Source organism: Oreochromis aureus, linkage group 14 (assembly GCF_013358895.1).
Source record: "Oreochromis aureus strain Israel breed Guangdong linkage group 14, ZZ_aureus, whole genome shotgun sequence".
Lineage (NCBI taxonomy): Eukaryota > Metazoa > Chordata > Actinopteri > Cichliformes > Cichlidae > Oreochromis > Oreochromis aureus.
Genome location: NC_052955.1, coordinates 28050886 through 28071475, shown reverse-complemented (window position 1 = coordinate 28071475; position 20590 = coordinate 28050886). Strand labels below are relative to the sequence as shown.

At 42.7% G+C, this 20590-nt stretch overlaps 2 protein-coding genes and 1 long non-coding RNA gene across 18 annotated transcripts in view; 1 reads left to right on the top strand and 2 right to left on the bottom strand.

Annotated features, from left to right (window-relative positions):
* megf6 (multiple EGF like domains 6) overlaps nucleotides 1-13213 on the top strand; it is a 60938-nt gene extending 47725 nt beyond the window's left edge. For all 3 annotated transcript variants that reach the window (XM_039598287.1, XM_039598285.1, XM_039598286.1), the window contains 14 exons: nucleotides 495-623; nucleotides 910-1038; nucleotides 2364-2492; nucleotides 2835-2963; nucleotides 3066-3194; nucleotides 4798-4929; nucleotides 5141-5269; nucleotides 7015-7143; nucleotides 8224-8352; nucleotides 8688-8816; nucleotides 8994-9122; nucleotides 10046-10174; nucleotides 10298-10426; nucleotides 11864-13213. In XM_039598287.1, coding sequence (XP_039454221.1) covers nucleotides 495-623; nucleotides 910-1038; nucleotides 2364-2492; nucleotides 2835-2963; nucleotides 3066-3194; nucleotides 4798-4929; nucleotides 5141-5269; nucleotides 7015-7143; nucleotides 8224-8352; nucleotides 8688-8816; nucleotides 8994-9122; nucleotides 10046-10174; nucleotides 10298-10426; nucleotides 11864-11943 — 1760 coding nt within the window. In that variant the 3' untranslated portion in view covers nucleotides 11944-13213. The remainder of the gene's footprint in view (nucleotides 1-494; nucleotides 624-909; nucleotides 1039-2363; nucleotides 2493-2834; nucleotides 2964-3065; nucleotides 3195-4797; nucleotides 4930-5140; nucleotides 5270-7014; nucleotides 7144-8223; nucleotides 8353-8687; nucleotides 8817-8993; nucleotides 9123-10045; nucleotides 10175-10297; nucleotides 10427-11863) is intronic.
* On the bottom strand, nucleotides 5177-15664 carry LOC120432906. Its single transcript, XR_005608183.1, has 3 exons — nucleotides 15538-15664; nucleotides 15392-15448; nucleotides 5177-5299 (listed from the first exon to the last, which is right to left on the bottom strand). It is a non-coding gene; the product is annotated as an uncharacterized LOC120432906 (long non-coding RNA).
* Nucleotides 15665-18508: 2844 nt separating this feature from the next.
* mecom (MDS1 and EVI1 complex locus) overlaps nucleotides 18509-20590 on the bottom strand; it is a 135366-nt gene continuing 133284 nt past the window's right edge. For all 14 annotated transcript variants that reach the window (XM_039622879.1, XM_039622881.1, XM_039622882.1 and 11 more), the window contains one exon: nucleotides 18509-20496. In XM_039622879.1, the coding sequence (XP_039478813.1) occupies nucleotides 20362-20496 (135 nt within the window). In that variant the 3' untranslated portion in view covers nucleotides 18509-20361. The remainder of the gene's footprint in view (nucleotides 20497-20590) is intronic.

The window sequence follows — 20590 nt, the reverse complement described above, 5'->3', positions numbered from 1 at the left end:
TACATGGTTTAATTGAAGTCTATTCTGGATAAATGCACCCACATGTATATAGCGATCAACATTAGGAAAGGGAGAGCTCGACTTGGAAGAGACTTTAGCAGCTAACCAGTGTTCTCAGGCTGAAGTTTCTTGAGGATTTCATGCCATTGTTTTAATGAAGCCAGTGAAATACCCACTAAAGTCCTTAGTCTGTCATTCTGCAGTCTTATTCAAGACTTTCCTCTCGCCCACAGCCATTTTGTGGTTCTAACTACCAGAACCAGAGTGAGCAGAAAGCCACGAGCATGACTTAATCATGCACCTCTGTCATTAGTGCATTTTCCTCTTTCTTAAACCCCAAATGCCATCTTGGACTTTGATTATTACTGTGTTTACAATATGGGTGCTAAAAACCATAATGTCTCAAATGATCAATTAGCTCTCACGTCTGTTTTCTAGGAATGCAGCTTGAATATTATTGAATGTGTGTGTGTGTGCCTGCATGTGTGTGGCAGAATGCCCAGAGGGTCAGTTTGGAGAGCAATGCAGTCAGACCTGCGAGTGTCAGAACGGAGGCCAGTGTAACCATGTGACCGGGAGATGCAGCTGCACAGCTGGGTGGACCGGAGATAGGTGCCAACTGCGTGAGTGGCTCATCAGTTAAACTGCTAATTACTGAGCATGACGAACGTAATGTCAAAGAAGTCTATTTTTCAAACCACTGTGCTGTGTTGTCGAACTTTTTGGCAGTATAAATATCAGTCAGCAGACTCTGGAAACTGACGTTAGTCATGTTATCTATCTCGGGAATCTCTTGGCACAGTTACTGCACTTGCAGAAATGAACTCATGATATAAGAAAGGCTAGAAAAATATAATAGAACGTTTACAGTCAAAACTCAAATGCTTATACTATGTTGTGTGTATTCAGCCTGTTCTGCAGGACAATATGGAGAACACTGTTCAGGTCAGTGTCTGTGTCAAAATGGAGGGACCTGTAACAGGATCAGTGGCTGGTGCTCCTGCCCCCCGGGATGGACTGGAGCAGCCTGTGAATTGGGTGAGTCTGACAGTACTATGGATTAAACTGTGTTGTTTACAACTTTTCAGCTGCCGGTTAATGCAAATATCTAATCAGCCAATCACATGGCAGCAACTCATTCCATTTAAGGATGTAGACATGGTGAAGACCACCTGCTAAAGTTCAAACTGAGCATCAGAATGGAGATGAAAGGTTTAAGCAGTGTTAAACGTGGTTGTGGGTGCCAGATGGGTTGGTTTGAGAATTTCAGAATCTGCTGATCTGCTGGGATTTTCCCACACAACCATCTCTATTGTTTACAGAGAAAGGCAAGAAAAAGAGACAATATCCAATGAGCGGCAGTAGTCTGGGAGAAAATGTCTTGCTGATGTTAAAGGTCAGAGGAGAAGGGCCAGACCGCTTCAAGCTGACAGGAAGGCAACATTAACTCAAATAACCACTCATTACAACCAAGGAAGGCAGAAGAGCATCTCTGAACAAACAACACATCAAACCTTGAAGCAGATGCACTCCAGTAGCAGAAGACCACACCAGGTGCAACTCCTGTAAGCTAAAAACAGTAAACTGAAGTTACAATTCACCAGGTTAACCAGAATTAGAAACAGAATATTTGAAAAACTGTGATGTGTCTTGATTTCTGCTGCAACATTCAAATGGTAGGGTCAGGACATTGTATCGCCTTGTATCAGCAGTTCAGGCTGTTGTTGTTGTTGGGATATTTTATTGGTCCCTTAGTACCAACTGAGCATTGTTTAAACACCACAGCCTTCAATGCTGACCACGTCCTTCCCTTTGTGACCCATTTGTGTACTTTCTGATGTCTTCTTCCACAGCAGGATAAAGTGCCATATCACAAAACTCCAATCATCTCAAACTGGTTTCTTGAACATGACTGTGAGTTCACTGTACTCAAATGACCTCCACAGTCACTGGATCTCAATCCAACGGAGTACCTTTGGGATGTGGAACGGGACATTCACATCATGGATGTGCAGCTGACAAATCTGCAGCAACTGTGTGACGCTGTCATGTCAGTGTGGATCAGTCTCTGAGGAATCTGTTTCCAGCACCTTGTTGAATCTATGTGGTGAAACATTAAGGCAGTTCAGAAGGCAACCGGGAAGTTCAACTCAGTACTCGAAAGGTGTACGTAATAGAGTGTCTAGTGAATGCACATTATAGGGAAGCTAAGAGAAACAAAACTTTCTTTTCTTGATTAAATATCTTATCTTTCTGTCCCTGTCTTCATAATTTGGTGCCTTGGAAAAGTCCTGTTGTATTTATGTGATAAATTATTACTTGAATGTAACTTTTCTCTTAACCTTCCTTTCCATCTGTCCTAGAGTGTGAAGAAGGACGTTATGGAAAGAACTGCACCGAGGTCTGCCGCTGTATGAATGGAGGGAGATGCGACAGAGTGACAGGAAAATGTGTGTGTCTCCATGGTTGGACAGGAGACCTCTGCCAGTCAGGTGATTTCCTATACTTACAGCATAGTTGTTTTATCATAATCTAGTAGCTGCTGATGGGTTTTTTTTTCAAAGACACATAAAATTGTAGCCTGTCTCTCAACATCATGAGAGACAGACATGCCCCAAATGTGCTCCATTTGCTAACATTTGGATATCAGCAGCAGAAAAGCAGAAAGGTTTGTTTACTCCAGGAAAAGAAGCTGATAGCGTAGAACATGGTATGTCAAAACAGTTTGTGCAGTTAGCCTTCCAAGCATATAAAAGGTAAACATCTTCTAAAAGTGCGTCCTTGGGCTGTGATGTTGCATGCTAACCGCGGGCGCTTGTGTGTTTTGTCTGAAGCCTGTTCTAAGGGATTCTTCGGGGAGGGCTGTGAGCAGAGGTGTGACTGTGCCCACAGTTCGAGTTGCCACCATGTGACAGGGCGCTGTGAGTGCGTGCCAGGCTGGAGAGGAGCCAGGTGTGACAAATGTGAGTGTGTACAGGACTGAGGAAACTGTGGCTGAATGAAACTGGCACTAAAGAACATAAGAGTGAAGTGACTGTGTGTGTGATGTGTGTATTGACTGACAGCCTGCCTCCCGGGGTTCTACGGTGCTTCCTGTGCCCAGCGGTGTCAGTGCCAGGCTGGGGTGTCCTGTCACCATGAGACGGGGAGCTGTGGCTGCCCAGCTGGACTCACGGGGGCTGGCTGCGAGAAAAGTAAGAAGGAAAACAAAACCTGCCTGAATGAATTCTAATCATGAGGTGATTAGTGGCTTGCTTGCTCAATTTTTAGATCTTAAATATCCACAGACTTTCACTAATGTCCTTTACCTGTAACAGGTAGTCAGGAGAGTATACCTACATGCATTTTTACCTTGTTGATAAAAACACTGTCGCCTTGAAACAAACCAATCGTGTGCTTGTGAGAATGTTTCATTATTCAAACCGTACCCTTAAGGAGTGTATATAAGCAGCGTCACTCCTCAGCCCTTCACCGCTCCTTCTACTCACCCACCCTCCTCCCCTTCCTTACGGCCTCAGCTCCCTTCCTCTCCTCACACACTCCCCAGACATCTGATAAATGTTACACACCGGTTGCCAAGTAAAACAGAAGGCATTGTTTTTGTCTCCTCGGCGGCGGATAAGGGCTTTTGGAAGGCAGACATGCATAATGACAGCACCGTAATTGCCTCTTTAGTCTGGAGTCCTTTCTTATCTGTCCCCCACGCTGCCTGCTGCTGCCTGACTGAGTAGCTTAGTGCTGCGGTCTCACCCGAAAACATGCTCGGTTCACAGATTCATCTTGTTCCCTATGACTGATTGTCTGGGGACTTCATTCATTATTGTGATGAGCGCATATGTATGTACGCAGACAGGGTGTGTGAAAGAATGTCCCTCTGTGTTTGCCTGGGTTTGGGCACCAGGGAAAGTTGCTGCGAGTTTTGGTGTCGTTAGCAGTCAATACTGAATGTCCCAGTATGTTCGCAGGATAATCTGAGGAAGGAAAGGGAAACTGCATGCGTCTTTGTTCCCACATACTATTGAATGTCTGCATAAAGGCCTTATCTGCTGCCGTAATTTCACCAGCACTATGGATATCTGCACAATGTTTCTTTTCGGGTGTGCAAAGCCTATCAGGGATAACAATGAAAAATTAAGACTGCATTTGAGGCTCATTCCTTTGCATTTTTATTTATTTTATTTATATCCAGAAACACATATCTTCTTTTAACAAAGCTTTAATTAACACACACTTTTTAGGCTAAAAATTAACAATAGGATTTTCAAAAACCAACTACTTAACATGCTTTTAAACTGCACTGCAGCCCCAAACGTCTTTAGATATTACCGATGGTAGGTTCGGGTCAGAAGGCAAATACCCGACACAGCTACCTGTAAGCACCCCAGCACAAAGTTCATTTTAGGTCTTTTTACACTGATTCACAGCCTGCTGCACACTCTTCTGCAGGCAGCACTCATTCCTAAATCAGTATCAGTATTTCCATTTGTAAGAACACAGCTGACTCAACCCACCTCAGTCTCTGTGCTCCATGTGACGCTTGGAGAGCTTCAGACAAACAAAAAAGCATATTATATATTTACACACACACATATATATTATAAAGATATTAAATTATAAGCATAATACACTACCGCTGTCTTTGATCCAGCCATGAGAGGTTAGTTGTTCAGCTGACCTGTGCATTGAAGACTTATCGTTCACCTTTGAACAAAGAAGGTAAATGATCCCAAAAATTGCTTCTTACATTCTTCTGTTTGCTGACATGTGCGTGATGTGCTGCCGGTTTGATCATTTTAGCCTGCCCTGCTGGAGTGTTCGGACAAAACTGCAGCAAGCTGTGCCAGTGTTCAGGAGACCAAGAGCAGTGCCATCCGGTGACGGGGAAATGTAGCTGCTTGCCTGGTTATTATGGGCCGCGATGTGGGCTAAGTATGTATACTGTTAATCTTCTGTTGCAACCACTGGCTAATAAGACGCACCTGCTATTCTTCTTCTTCTGTTTTTTTTTAATAAAACAGGAAGTCTACTGAAATAACTGTGGCTGCGGGGTACATATTTGGGCTACACTTTAGATTTGCATGACTCAATGATATGTTTAATTTAAGCCAGTAATAGTTTTGTGTGTCTTGTTTTTCTGTAGGATGTAGAGCAGGGACTTTTGGGCCAAACTGCAAGTCCAGGTGCAGCTGCATCAATGGTGGTCGCTGTGACTTCAGGACTGGTTCCTGCTACTGTCCTCCTGGCTTCATAGGCGCCGACTGCAGCTCAAGTAAGTCAAGAAAGCTTGAATGTCCTCGTCCTTCAATAAAAGAGCAACAAAGCGAGTCATATTTCTGCCTGCTTATAGGGGAGACTGGGGATAGTTGTAACGTGGGTCAGTTGTAACACTTCCAATTTCTCCAATCAGGGCTAATTTTCAAATGATGTAATTCATCCTGTGCATGCCCAATTCAGTTCCGCTATCACATGTGAAAAATCAGCACATTTTATCAAACACAGACAATTTAATACGAAAAGTAAGTTTTTCTACTTTATTTCAATTTCTAATAGCATTATCTGCTTTGCAGTTAAATGCATCAAACTTAAATTATGTTATTTGTATGTCTATGGGGATATATTCTGTGTAGGTCTCCTGTGCTAATGTTTTAGCCGTTGGCTGTAATGTTAGCTAGTTCATGGCTATAGGAGTCTGGGTCAGTTGTAACAGCAACAGTCTGGGTTAGCTGTAACAATAATGCAGATGTTACAACTTACCACACTATTACTTTAACTTATATTAAACAAGTTGGGACAACGACATCAGCAGAGAGAGGTTCACTGGTCGCCTTTGTATATGCGGTTAATGCCATTGGCAACACAATTCCTCCACTGTTTGTGTTCCCACACATACATTATGCAGACCACTGTGTCAGAGATGGACCAGTAGGAAGTATTGGTAGTGGAAATAAATCAGGATGGGTGCAAGAAACAGATTTTCTCATCTTTCTGAAGCACTTTGCAAACCGCACCAAGGAAAGCCATGAAAAAAAGTAATGGAATTGCGATGCTGGTGCACAACTACATTTTTTCAGCTTCATTGTTATGTTCAAAAGTTGGTGCAAGAGTTGTAGGTTATAATGCCCACTGAGCCAATGAGGCCAAACTCAAGGAAGACCAACCAAAATTAATGAAATATTCAGTTGCAGAAAATTCCATAATTTGTCTTTTTTGGGGGGTTGGAATATGTTCAAAAGCTAGATTTCTGCATTCTGTCACACACACACAGCTACATTAATGTGCATTCATGTGTTGAATAAAAAAGATTACATGTTAATGTTTTGTTAGTACCCTTATTTCATTGTGTTACATTTCACCCCAGGATATGTTACAACTAACCCAGACTATGGGGTTAATTGTAACATTTCACTCTTCGTGTTTGAGACCATACCATGCAATGGGTAATTGTGCTGCAGAGAAAATAGCTGCACTATTTAATAGCAGAGACATGTAAATACTTTGCATTAAATTTTCAATCCACTACCTTAAAAGAGCTCCAAGTTACAGACAGAAATGTCAAAAATGTTACAACTATCCCTGGTCTCCCCTACTTATAGCTTGATTATTTGGAGTCACAGTGTGTCTATTATCCTATCCCCCTCCCCTCACTCCCAACCAGTTGCGGCAGATGGCTGCCCTATCTGAGCCTTGTTCTACCGGGGGGTTTTCCTGCTACAAGGGAGTTTTTCCTTCCCACTGTCACCAAGTGACCAGCCTTGATTTTCTCTGTATTATTGTAGGGTCTTTATCTTACCATATAAAGTGCCTTGAGGTCAATGTTGTTTTGATTCAGTCCTATATAAATAAAATTGAATCTAACTGGATTGATTTAGAGACTTTTTTTGATACAACCATTCTTCATGTTGCGTTACAAAATTCAGTAATGTAGATGCCTTTAAAATTAATACATGCATAGCTTTTAATTTGTTCTTTTAAATTTGTTCTTTCATATGAATGAAAGCATATCTATTCATGCAGGTTGTCCAAGTGGATACTATGGGAAAGACTGTGCTAAGATGTGCACGTGTGGGGAAGGAGGACAGTGTCACCCAGTAACCGGGAGGTGTATCTGTGGCCCTGGTAGGATGGGATTGTCCTGCGAGCAAGGTAACGTTAAACTGAGGATGTGTTTGGTTGCTTATTTACAGTATATTAGTGCAAAATTATATATTTGCAGAATTCAAGATGCAAAGTGGCAAGAACAGTGCTGCACATCAGAAAATTATATTAAAAAAAAACTACAAATGTAGTTTCAAGACTGACACTAAACAGGATGCATATTGGCACATTTAACAATTTTGCAGCAGCTTTAAAGCAAGAAGAAATGACTGCTAGATTACAAGTGTCACCTTGCTGTTCAACTTTAAGCACAACCATATCACACATATCAAACAGGCTTTATATTTAGACATTTTTCTTTTACAATCCTCTCGAGTTTACAGAGAGTCACCACTGAGACTGCCATGCATCATTAGGAACCACTGGCTCTAATGAGTTCTTTAGAAACAGGACACTTAACTAGAAATGAGAAACAACCACTAAAATGAGGGTGTAGTTTTCAACATTTTCCCTGTGTATTTAAGTTACAAATTCTCCATTTCCTCAGTGTAAGCGCTGCGATGATCACAGGGCTTTTATTCCCACTAAACAGAGGCAGAGCTGAGTTTTCTTAATCTCTCCTTTTATCAGCAATTCAGCTGGATTGCAAACGGGGAATTTCCAGCGCTGCCTGCACTAAATGTTCTCGTCTTCAGCCTCCTGCATGTACTTGGACATACCACCTCTTAAGTTCCTCTTGTTGAATGTTTACATAAACCTAAAGTGGCTCATTCTCTGTGTTCCGTGTCGCTGGATTTGGCAAGGAAGCAAATAAATAAACAGGGGAATCAAAGACGGCTTGCTTATTGTTTTCCCAATCTAAATTACCCAGAGAAACATGATTATTCTTTTATATCAGCGCCAAATTAGGCTACTTTGCCATCTCTTTAAAAACTGTTGCTTAAATAAACATGAGCGTGGTTAGTGCAGTCGTGTTTGTGTGTGTGTGTGCACGCGCGTGTGTGAAAGAGACAGGAAGAGCGCGAGCTGTGCACTGTGTGTGTTTTATGTTTGGTGCACCCACTAGTGCTTTTGCTGAACAGAAGAGTTCTTGTGTATTATGATGTTTCCTGAAAATTGTTTCTCCAGTGTGTCCCAGGGGGCGCTATGGCATGCAGTGCAGAAACGCTTGCAGCTGTCGGAACGGGGCTTTGTGTGACCCCAGTGATGGGTCCTGCAAGTGTGGCCTCGGCTGGACTGGACCCCGCTGTGAGACAGGTACTCCAGATATTCCACAATAAAAAGAAATTCCTAAACTCAGCAAAATTTGATGGTGGTCATTTCAAATTAAAAGCCAACAAGAAACTGTAGAACTAATTCAGAAAGCTCCCTTAAATATTGCAGTAGTTTCCCCGTTATTAGCTACATGATGGACTTCAGTTGGCATTTATGAAGATGACACTTTTCCCTCCTAATGTTTTCAATGTTTGTTTGATGCACACATTTTTTACTTTTTTTACTCCAATAATCGTCACTCAGCCTTATATGTCACATTTCTTTCTACTGTTATCAACCCATTGTGTGTGTGTGTGTGTGTGTGTGTGTGTGTGTAGCCTGTCCACAGGGTAAATATGGGCTTGATTGTGCACAAGACTGTCCATGCCTCAACAATGGGACCTGCGACCGTTTCACTGGCAGCTGCAGCTGTACTGCAGGATACTACGGCCACTCCTGTCAACACAGTATGCAAACCCTCACTCAAAATAAAGAAAAGAAAACTTGATTATAAGGTTACTAGAAGTCCTGTTGACGTTATGAAATGTAGATCTTTTTCAAACTCCCCCGGTCACATAAGAGACTGAATGAATCCAGATAAAACACCTTTTTAACCAACCTAAATCCTCTTGTGTTCCTCCCAGCGTGCCCATCTGGGTTTTTTGGAGTGAAATGCGCACACACCTGTGTTTGTAAGGTGCTGCAAGCGTGCGATCCTGTGACAGGCAAATGTGCGTGTCCACCGGGCTACCATGGCTCACAGTGCCAAAGACGTAAGTATGTTACATGTAACTACATGGGAGTAAAAGTTAAGTGAGTAAATAAATGTTAAATGTACAATTAAAAATACATCACATCATTAAAATATTTTTGGGATATTTGCAGTTCAGCATCTCTGTGAAGACTTAAAACACAGCAGTGCTCACAGTCACATGTTTGTGCTCATTGTTAAATGGCCACCTGGATAGCCAGCTGCGACTGTACATGGGGAGATATGAGCATGAATGAATGAGAGACTTCCAGCAAAATGTGAGTGTGTGGTGGCTGGCAGACAGGCTGTTAGGTAGGTGGGCAGGCGGGCTGGTTATTTGATGAGAGACAGGTGTTTCCCTACTGCTTAATGCATTCTTGTTACATCCTCATGCCCTCCTGCAAGCTCGTGGGGCTCTCAGCCCCAGTTTGAGTGCCTTAATGGCCACTTCAGTACCAGCAGGAGATATGACTGAGCACTGAAGAGCAGCTCAAAGGTGGCCACATGCCTCAGACACTGACCTGGATCGATCGGGGTGTTTGTGTCTATCTGAGAAAATCTTTATGTACGGTTTCTTATAACTAAATGCTGTTGTTAGTGAGTGAATCCATTCATTTCCATTAAATTTATATTTGCATGTGTGCTAATGTTAAAGTTTTTACATTTTACTGTAAGAGAACTACATTTCCATTTCCAAAATGTTTATTAAATGTGTTAATCGCCATCTCGTTCTAAAGGCTTAACTTTGTGGGACAAAAAAAAGGGTATTTTTACGTGTACACGTGTTATCAACTACTTACAGCAGGTTTCAGTGCAGTCCCAGTCTATTCATGTCTAATGAAGCAGTACTCCATCCTTTTTTCTATGTACTTAAAGAAGAACTTGAATGTTCATTACTGCGTTTTTCAAACTATGTGTGTGAACGTTTCTGTTTTTTTTTCTCAGGATGTGAGGCTGGCAGCTTTGGACTGAACTGTGAAAGGTCATGTGACTGTGCTGGCGAGGCCCCGTGTGACCCATCGACAGGACGCTGCCTCTGTCCCCCAGGAAGAACAGGGCAGAGATGTGAAAAAAGTAGATATTACTTTTATTAACATGATTTACTTAAATCCAAAATAGATTAAAAAAGATCAGTTAGGCTGTCTTGCATCAAGCCTTTCCTTTCTTTGAATTTCCTAATTTCTTTTTTTGTCTCAGCCTGTGGTGAAGACCGTTTTGGCCCTGAGTGCTCCCTGCTGTGTCGCTGTTCTGACAGGGCTCACTGTGATGGGGTGAATGGACGTTGCCTGTGCCTGCTCACCTGGCTTGGCCCTACATGCAGTGAAGGTGAACACACGAAGAAAATAGATACTTGCACTATGAGACACAGAACTATACAAAAGACTTGAGCAACCTCTAATTTTTGCATATGTGTGGAAGAAAATGGGAAATAGGTGGGAAACTGAAGTGTGCAAACATGCATGGAAATACAGCATAAAAGGCAAAATACAATTCTAACGAACTTGAAAGTCAAAGTCTGGTATGAGCATCTTTTATCTTCAGCACAGTCAAGCTTTCTTGTCATATATTTAAGTTGCTCTTCTTTGGATGTCGTCTGCCTTTTGTTCTCTGTCGAGATGATCACACACTGCTTCAAAAATGTTGAGATCACTGATAGTGTTGCATTGTGTGCTTTTACTGTATTAGCAGTGTGTCTGGGATCATTGTCATACTGAAAAATGAAGCCATTGCCAATCAGATCATTTCCAGATCGTATTGAATAATGGATCAAAATCTGATGGTAATCTGATGATAAATCCATCACTTTTAACATGACTTGATTTTTTGATTTTTGTCTTCCATTTGTCAAGTTTCCTCAATTTTTTTAGGATACATTACACATCATGCTGAGATATACCATATTTTTATCTATTAAACTCGTGGGAACCACCTTGTTGGTACAAAAATACTATTTTATGCATTTCTATTGCATTTTTTCTGTAGATTCAGTTGAATAAGAGGGAACAAAGCTGCTAGTAGCAAAGTGCCTGAAAATACAATTCAAAATTAGTTCTCAAAATTTGTTTGAAAGACCTTCAGAAAGCCTGTAGAACTATCAAGACCACTTAAAATCACAGGAATGTACAATATAAAGAAATGAGGTGTGACACAAGACTTTTGCACAGTATTGTAGACATAGACAACCATGTATCATTACGTGAGAGGACTACAGATTAATTTGCAGATTAATTTCCTGGAGACATAACGACTATCTGTCTAACCCCTATCATAATTTAACCTTAAAGACTGTCCTCCCCTTTCAAATTAACAATGCACATTGTGAGCGCTGACTTTTTGTCCCCTTTTGGGAGACACCAACCCATAATGTGTCTCTGTAAATCCGCTCAAGTCCCCACAACATGACTAATACCTGACCACACACACGCACACACTCACACACACAGAAAACGTAGACACCCAGGGTCAAGGGCTGTAAAGCTGAACCAGCTTTAGTGAAATACTGTGTCATGAAGTGTGAGAGGCTGAGCCCCATCACTCTGTGTGTCACCCTGTCTCTCTCAATAGCTGCTCCCGTCTCCTGACAGTTATTTTAATCTGCACCCAGCATGAAGCCAGTCTTGAAGCTGTCTTCATTTTACCTCCTCAAAGCCAAGCGCACGGGGAGACTACGTAGCAGTTACTTCTCCTCCAAAATCCCCAGAACATTTGCTTTTGATTTGCAAATAGTGCTGATGTCTTCTTGCCTTTTTTTTTCCTTTTCAGCACCGCTCCACCAAACCCCGGGAGTGCTGAACTTCTCTGTGTCCCAAAGAAAGAGAAGAACAGGCAGCAAAACCACATAACCCAAGCAGAGGTACAAACATCTGACTGGGTGTTCAAACACAGGACTTGGCTCAGTGAAGCATTACTCAGATCATCTCGGTAAAGTTAATGCTGGTGTTAATATGTTCGCTCAAACTTGTAGTCGGCTGTCAGAAACTGGCACTCAATCACCAAATCCCAAGCTCGGGGGCGATCAACTAGTGGACCTGGCATGTGAGAGGCCTTCAAAGGAGCATGAACTCAAACGTACCCCAGTCAATCTAAAATTAAAAGCCCAGGGTTACACAAGCTCCTTAGCAATACGCGCAAACACACACACAAATACCTGAATTACATTTGTTACTGACATGTGATTCTTTTCATCCACTGCCACTTTTTTTATGTGGGTGTCCATAAAAGGCTTAATGTTTAGTGTAAAAGAATGCCAAGCATATTTCTATGTAAAAATAAAAATGTATGAAACAGATTTAGAAATACCGGGCAGCTTGTTTGCTTGTTTTAAAACACAAAAGATGAACACATACAGAAAAAGTCAATGCGAGACACAAAAATATGGTCCAAAAGTGAAAAAACAGAATATTTTATATGCACCAAAGTGGCCTGTTAAATACTGGAAAGAGTCTCACAGTGGTGCTTGCACTTTTTTCAGATGCATTTTTTTGCGTTTTAACATTAACGCTTTTCTCTCTGAAAAGAATGAAGATCAGATAACTGGTTCATTTGTGAAGAAGCTGGCTCTGGGACACAATAATGGCCCAATATTCATCTCAACTTACTTTAAGGTTAAGTTTGGCTTGACCAAATTTCATTTCCCTGCAATTCAAACACTCAATTTATTAGCGCTGACCACAGGTTTTCCCAGTGCAGTGCTGGTCGCGAGTCATTGCATTTAAACTTCTTTCAGATTTGTGTTCGCCGAGTGAGCTGCTGACACAGAGGTGGGGAATTTTACAAAAAAAAACAACCCAAAAAACAACAACAAAAGAAAATGTTACTGCACATTTCTCTGGACTTACAGTAGTAGAAACCCATTTCACCCTTACACTACTGCAAGTTTTTACAAGACAATTTATTTCGATTGGTGTTCGTCTGTTTTTATTTTTTGTAAAAAACTGTATTTGTATTATATCTCAGGTCGGTGCCAGTTGTATCACTCGTAACCCTACTGTGCTCATTTCCTGGCATATCAGTGGTGCTACATTGTTTAAAAGATACATTTGATTTATCAGCCAGTTAGTATGTTTCATTTTGTCATCTGTGACGGTGCCGTGAACCAAATAAATAACAACAAACACATCTGTGGACATTTCCTTTAACTAACCATCTATTTTTTTTTATGTGTGCTATGAACGCAGCGTTGCATGGTATTGATTTTTGTGATCCCTAAGTTGTGTTTGGGGGTGGGGGGGCAGTAAGGTATGGATGGAGGTTTCAGCTGTCATTGAGAGCTATGGGATCATGTGGGTCTTAGTGTGTTTGTGTGTGTCAGTGTGCATATTTGAGCAAGGCAACTACCAGACATCTCTCATCATCAGCCTGGGCAGGGTCAAGCATTAAGGCCATGCCTGCCTTCCTGATAGTAAACGGTGGGTTACCTGAGCTGAGTGTTAAGGTGTGTGTGTGTGTGTCAGCATCAGAGAGCAAGTGCACTCTCCCTGAGGCATTTTTCATGTCCACTGGAGCGTTTTCTCTCCCGTTGGCCAACGGCGGCTGTGGTCCGGCAGTGGCGGGCAGGTGCCTGGACCATACACGCACCCTATATCCAGGACGCCCTGGGTTGAGTGATGGGTGAGCGAGCTCAGTACCAGAAGACTCTCCCCCCACCCCACCCCAAACACCCACTCTCCAGTGAGGCTGATGGATGGCGGCGCGCTCCTGCTCGCCCCATGTTGTGACAAGCAGCAGATGTTCTCCAATAATGTTTATCGGCTGGGCCTTCATCTTCAGATGACACACACCTGTTTCCAGTCAAACACGCCCAGAGAGGCCATCCATCCACCGAGCTCTGGGTGGCCGCTGCACCACCGTATCAGCCTCTCCACAGCAGCACGCTGGGCGAGCAGCACCGTAAATGAGGAACTGGCATGGCAAAATGTCTAATCTAAATGGTTACAAACAAGAGATGCTTACCACGCTGTTGTGCAGAGGCCTGGCTCTTCTAGTACTGATTCTGCATTGATACAGTATGTTGCAGCGTCCTTGTTTTTTTGTTTTTTTTTTTTGCATGATTTGAGATATGAAAAGCTTTTTGAGAGTGCCAGAATTTCAAAGGACACTTTTGTTTCATTGCAAGTAAATGAATAAAGCATGGCCTTTGTGCAGAAAGACTTTACGAGCGAACACAAAATGCCCCGCTGTTGTACGCATGCTGGCTTATCAGGGAGCGAGAAAAAGAGAGGGCTGGAGGAAACTGTCGATGAAATAGCCCGTAAAAGGTAAGATCGCATCATGGGTACTTTTTCGCTGTAATTAAGCATACGCCACTCTTTGCAAGAGAGATTCTATCACTTTGCTGCCATAGCTTCACGTCCCAGAGATAATTTCTGCCCCTCTGCGTTGAACCAGATCTCCCAGAAGGCCACAGTGTTTTGAACTCCAGCTGACAAAGCTGTCTGCTCAGATAAAAGAGTGAAGGGGAAATCATTTCAACACGTCCTGCACCATTTGTTTTGGTTGCTGCCTGAAAAAATAAATCTTAAATGTCGGGGATATAAAAAAGATTTGTATCAAGAAACTCTCCCACACTTTGGGGCCGTGTGGTGTAAAGAGCCTATCTTTGGTTTAGATATGTCGGCTTGTTTGACTACAAGCCTGGAGAAAGGTTGACTCTCTCTTTTTTTTTTGTCTTTCAGCAGAATTTATGTTATCACTTGCTCTAACTAGACACTCACTATATTTCAAGTTTATTTAATTAACTGGGAGAGTTTTCAAATCCAAATTTTGCAGGTAGGTGCACATTGCTACTTCCACCACTGGGGGGAGCTCAGCACAGAAAAGAACTTTGACAGAACTCTGATTCAAGTGAGTGCACATAAATGAATGGATCATGCTGTATGCTAATTAATGTCAGCATATATTGTCAATTTTGTGCTGCAAACATTTTATGTTTAAGTGACTCCAGAATTACCAAAACCCAAATATGCATGCCCAGTCCTTCAACAATGGACCTGATAGCCTCTAATCTAATCCATGAGCAAGAGAGGAGATGATTTCAATAGCAGGCCTCAAGTGGTTCTGCCACCACGCCTATCCTGATTAGACTCGTCATATTAAAACCATGTGCACGGCTGGGCTGCTTTGTCTCGGTTTGTTCCTCGGGACTCTACTGAGTGTCCATCAATAACACTAATGGCCCGTAGCCTCCAGGGAGAAAAACGAACAGCGTAATGAAACCACAACCTTAAACTCTGCTGCTTTCCAAGAGAGAAGAAGAAGAAGAACAAGTAGTGAGGAATTGGTTTGGTTTACCTGCAGTTGGTTGTCCTGTACACACATGGGACATAGACCGAGGACGCGCTACCGTAACTGTAAATAAACACAACAGAAAGTTGATGAGGTGGTTTGCGGTGTCTCCTCACTCAAACACACACACAAGCACACACTCAGAAACACACTTTGGCCAGCTGTTAGCTTTAGTGTCCCTCCATACCAGCCCCTCATTCCTCCCTGAAGGATACACTCCCACACCCCTCCGTGTCTCCTTCTCTGCAATGTTTCCCTTGGTGTCTGAGTCAGCATGGGTGCCAAGTCAATCAGTGTGAGAGCTGCCAGCTGTGATGGTCTCTCTCTCTCGCTCTCTCTCTCTCTCTGAGGGTGTGATGTATGTTCCAGCAAGCGGAGCAGGGCAATTGCACGCCACACGGGGCTGACTGCATGGACGGGTGGAAAAGGAAAGGAAAGAAGGGTTGAGGGGTGAGGAGAGAAAGAAGGAGGGGAAGATAGGAGGGGGGAAAAGAGGACGGTGGCTGAACAGGAGCTGTAATGAGGCCTGATGGATTCTGAGGCTGTGCCAGATGCCCCATTAGCTGAGTGGCTCTGAGCCCCACGAAGCACTGCCCACAGAGTGCCCACCAGACTACACACACACACTGTAGGGGCACAGCACCTTAGGGGCCTAAACCCTGCGAAACAGACACACACACAATTACAAACACACACACTTCTCACATTTAACGAAAACAGATTGCAGTGACTAATGTACACTCTTCTGTCTCACTTCCTTAGCTGTTTAAACACACACTTACACACACATTCATCCAGGGCCTTGCCAGCCACACACGGATACACACTGAGCCCTTTATGAGAAGGTGTTGGTTAATGACGGCAGCGGCTCGTCCCAGTGTGTTGATTAAGTGTGAGTGGACACATGGGTGACACTGGCATGTTCCAATCAACACTGATCAAACCAGTGCATGCGCCAGTGCCAAACACACCCCTGTGTCACTCCGGTGCCCACGAACAATGGAACTATACACTGTGCTGTCCATTCATAATATTTTGGTGCTCTTTCCAGAGGCAGAGCCTTTGGACTTTTGTCTGGGGGAACTTTTTATGTAGGTGATGTAATTACATGGGCAATTTGAATAGCAGCGGGGGCAAGACCTCTGAGGTTCTGGTGGCTTAATGCTGCAGCAAAGTTAGTTGCCAGATGCAGTCAAGGTGTAACTGTTGTTTAGCAGTTTCTTCTATTGCACCTGCAGAAGTGTGCATCATTGCCTTTCTGAACTCATGCAAATTGATTGGAATTATCTCTGAACTTGATGCATATGTATATATATATATATATATGTATATGTAATTCTGTTAGTAAGTCTCTTAGTAACTAATTAGTAAGCCTCTTAAGACATTGCTTTTTTGATGCCATTTCAGCAGCATATATAATACCAGGAGAAGGGGGCACACAAAAGCTGCTTTAAGGATGGATACCAGTGACTAGGTACAATATAAATGAAATGGTTTGTAAGTGTAAGCAGAGAGAATTCAATTCCTGCTCTGAAGTTCCCCGAGAGCTCCGGAGAGCTTTATAGTGTTATTCAGGTCATTATTTTGGCTTTGAGGCCAACAACTTGACTGCTTTGGTTGACTTTCACTAACCTTATGGTGGTGGTTTTGGCAGAAGTGAGTAAAAAGCTGTAAATATTCACTCTTACACGACCTCCTCTGTGCCTCAAAACATTCGGTCACACGATGATAGTACAGAACAGGGCTGTCAAACATAATGCCCGCGGGCTAAAATCGGCTGCCCAATCCAGCGTGCCGGACAGCTTTAGAAAATGTGCGGGAGTGGATAGATTTTGAATATCTAAATGTATTTTTTAAAGGTTTTTCAGCTTTTGCTGTTGATAAAGACCCCCACCCTCATTGCTGCTCACACTACACCACAGTACAAGGAGATTTTCTGTCAATTAATGAAAACTTTATATTCTAAATTTATAATTACAAGACAGTCTGAGTGATGAACTACCAGAATCTTTTCTGTAACTTTTCTTTTCATTTATGATTAAGTTTCACTGGTCTGTCCCACTCCAAATCAAAGTGGGCTGTATGTGGCCCACAATGGAAAATGAATTTGACATTGTTGGTGGAGGACCTTCACTCCTGATGGACTTTTCTGACTCTCAAGTTCCAACAGGAATTAGAAAGTATGTCAGTTTTTCAGTTTCCAAATGATTCAAAGTTTCTTTTTTTATGTGTTCTGGTTGCTGACAAACTTCTATTGTCAGATAAGCTTGAATGAGTCCCCAATAGTGCAGATGGCACAACCCATACTCAAGACCAATATCATGTCACTTCATTATGTTCCTAGCTTGCAAGATCACTACCGCTGACCTCATCAAAGCTGGACGACCCATACTGACCTCATCAACGCAGCGTGACCCACTATGACCTCATCAAAGTTGGACACCCCACAGAGCCCAGAGGGCTGACGATGGGCCTTAGAAAGACAACCCATCCATTAGGGTGCCAAGAGCACTGTAAATGTAGAGTGTAAGCGCCAGCCATCTTCACTGTCATGCCCAATTCTCCATCCCCCCACTTGAGCTACTCGCTGGACAATGGGGCCACTAAACCTCCAACCCTCCCAGCCACAATGTCCGCCCACGTTGGCTGGCAGCAAGCAGTGACGGGGGCAGGGGGGTGTCGGATGGGGAGGCCTGCTGCAGGATGGGACTCTTATTGAGTGTTTGAGCGATGAGCCAGGTCATCACATCTACCCACCTCATCCATCATGCCCCACAAACGGACACAAATAGAGAGGACACATTCCTGCCTCCGCTCCCACTACCACATTCAAGCCCTCTCCAGCCTTTTCTCTGCGTCTCCGTCACTTTGTGAGCCAAGGCCTCAAGAAAAAATAAAGAGGACCAGAGTTCAGACTCTCCCTCGCTCTTGGAGGCCATGGGAGCGCCAGAAGAAAGCGCCAGGTGGTGTTCTGACTCTTGTCTCTTAGTATAAATTTTGACGTGGGCCAAAATGATGGGCAGCCAGAAGGACTGTATGGAGTGAGGAGGCGCGAGGGAGATGGACGGACAAAGAGCGAGTAAAATTATTTTCTGGAGTAAAAAAGAGAGAAACGAAAACATGTCAATCCACATTGTAGTCCTTTATTTCTTAGTTGTTCCTCCCACAGTATTGAATTGAAATGCATAACAGTTACATTGTAGAAAGCATTAAAACAAAGTACCTCAACTTGCTGATTACTTTTTAAAGTCGATTATAAACAAAAACAACGACAAAAAACAAATAAACAAACCAAAAAAAAAAAAAAGAAAAATCTGGTCCCTCAAAACGGGAAAATAAATGAAATTAATCTGTTATTTATCATAAGTTTGGCACAAGGGATTAACATGAACCGAACATCACACAAGCTTGCAGACAACCGTAGAAAATGTCAGATACAGATCTTATCAGACCAATCATGCGCTTATGAAGAAATTATACCTGGCTTTTTTATTATTAATTCTTTATACTGTTTTTCTTTTTTTTCTTTTCTTTTCTTTTTTTTTTTTTTTTTTTTACATTTGAATCAATAAATTGTCATAGAAAACCCCCCTAAGTAATATCTATTCATCAACTGATTTCATTAGTAGAATAAGGAGTGAATTGTATGTTTTAATACTATCCGGCACTCAAATGTAATCTACAAACCCCATTGAACTGTGGGATTGGCCCGGCTGGGAATCTCCCCCTCGCCCGGGCTAAGAGCAGTGCTATTCAGTAAACAAACTACAGTTTGCCAAGAAATAAATACAATTCTCAAAATACAACAGCAAATAACAACAACAACACCAACAGAAACCAAAATGAAAAACAAAATCGTGATTGTCTAAAAATGAAAGACACACAAGCATGGAGTAGCTAACGACTAGCATTCGGGCTATTTAGTGGTATTGTTGGTGGACTAGGATGGATTCAAAGGCTTTGAAAAAGACTTATGCCCTCGACAGAACAACAGTTAACTTCAGCACTGGCTACTTATTTCAGTAAATTAAACAAAACAAAACAAAAAAAAAATCATCGTTTTTCTTCTCTTCCACTAAACAGACAATCTATTTATATCCTTTCACAGACATCGCAGGCGGGCAGGATGGAGTGCAGTGGACAACAGCTGTCAGACACTTGTGTACAGTGCTATGATTGTGCAGACACACACAGCTATGAAAGATGCAGATGGGAGACTGGCCTGATTTTAGTTGAACAATCGCTTTCTTATGTTTGTACTTCAGTGAGTTCAGTGATATTAAAGCACCGCCAGTGCTATCCTTACATGGAATGATTTTCATCTGAACTGAGGTTGCTCGCCCGACCTTTTAATGTTTTATCATCATGTATTCATGGGAAACACCTGTCGATCTCTCCGGGGGTTCAAAGGGAATTCTCGTTCTGGTTCTTATGCTTTACACACTGTGAAACATGCTAGGCTGAAACCAGCTGTCTTAGACACCACCAGCGTTACTCTCGGTGTAAAATGTTCTGCTTGCTTTGTATGTGCCGGCCAGGAAATTCAGTCGAGTGACGACACATCAGCATATCCACTTCCCACAACTTTCAGCTGCCTTTGCTGTGCAAAACATAGAAATTCAGAAGAATAAATACGGCTATTATTAGTTTAGCATTATTATTTTCACCACATCCTGGTTGGTGTCAATGTAACAAATCAATTTTAGGGTCTCAGAGGGACATTTTTGCTCTCTATCTGCTGGAGGTTTCTTTTTGGGGGGGGGGGCTTGGGCTGGAATGGATTTTGCATGGACAGTGGCCGTGTTTTGGCGGTAAGGCCCCTCACTCAGCAGTCGGATGGGCTGTGGTTCCTGCTCAGCAGTCACTCTGTGGACAATCAGGCACCCCTGCAAAATAGCCCCTGCAATGGACTGCCAGTGCCGTAGGTGGATCAGGGTCGGGTTGAGAGCTGAAAAGGTAGGCGCAAAGAGGTGTCATCATACATGGCTGAGGGACTGGATGGCACTGGATTCAGCGGCAGCCCGTGCCAGACTGTGCCACATGGTGGCTGGGGTGTGGGTAGCTGGGTGAAGAGTGTCCTTTTCAGCCAGGGACAGCATCATGGCATAAGCCTGAAGGAGTAAGGGGTGGATTACGATTTACTATATTATTTACATAAAAAACATTAAGTACACTGCAGATAATCGTGCATATGGATTGTCTGTA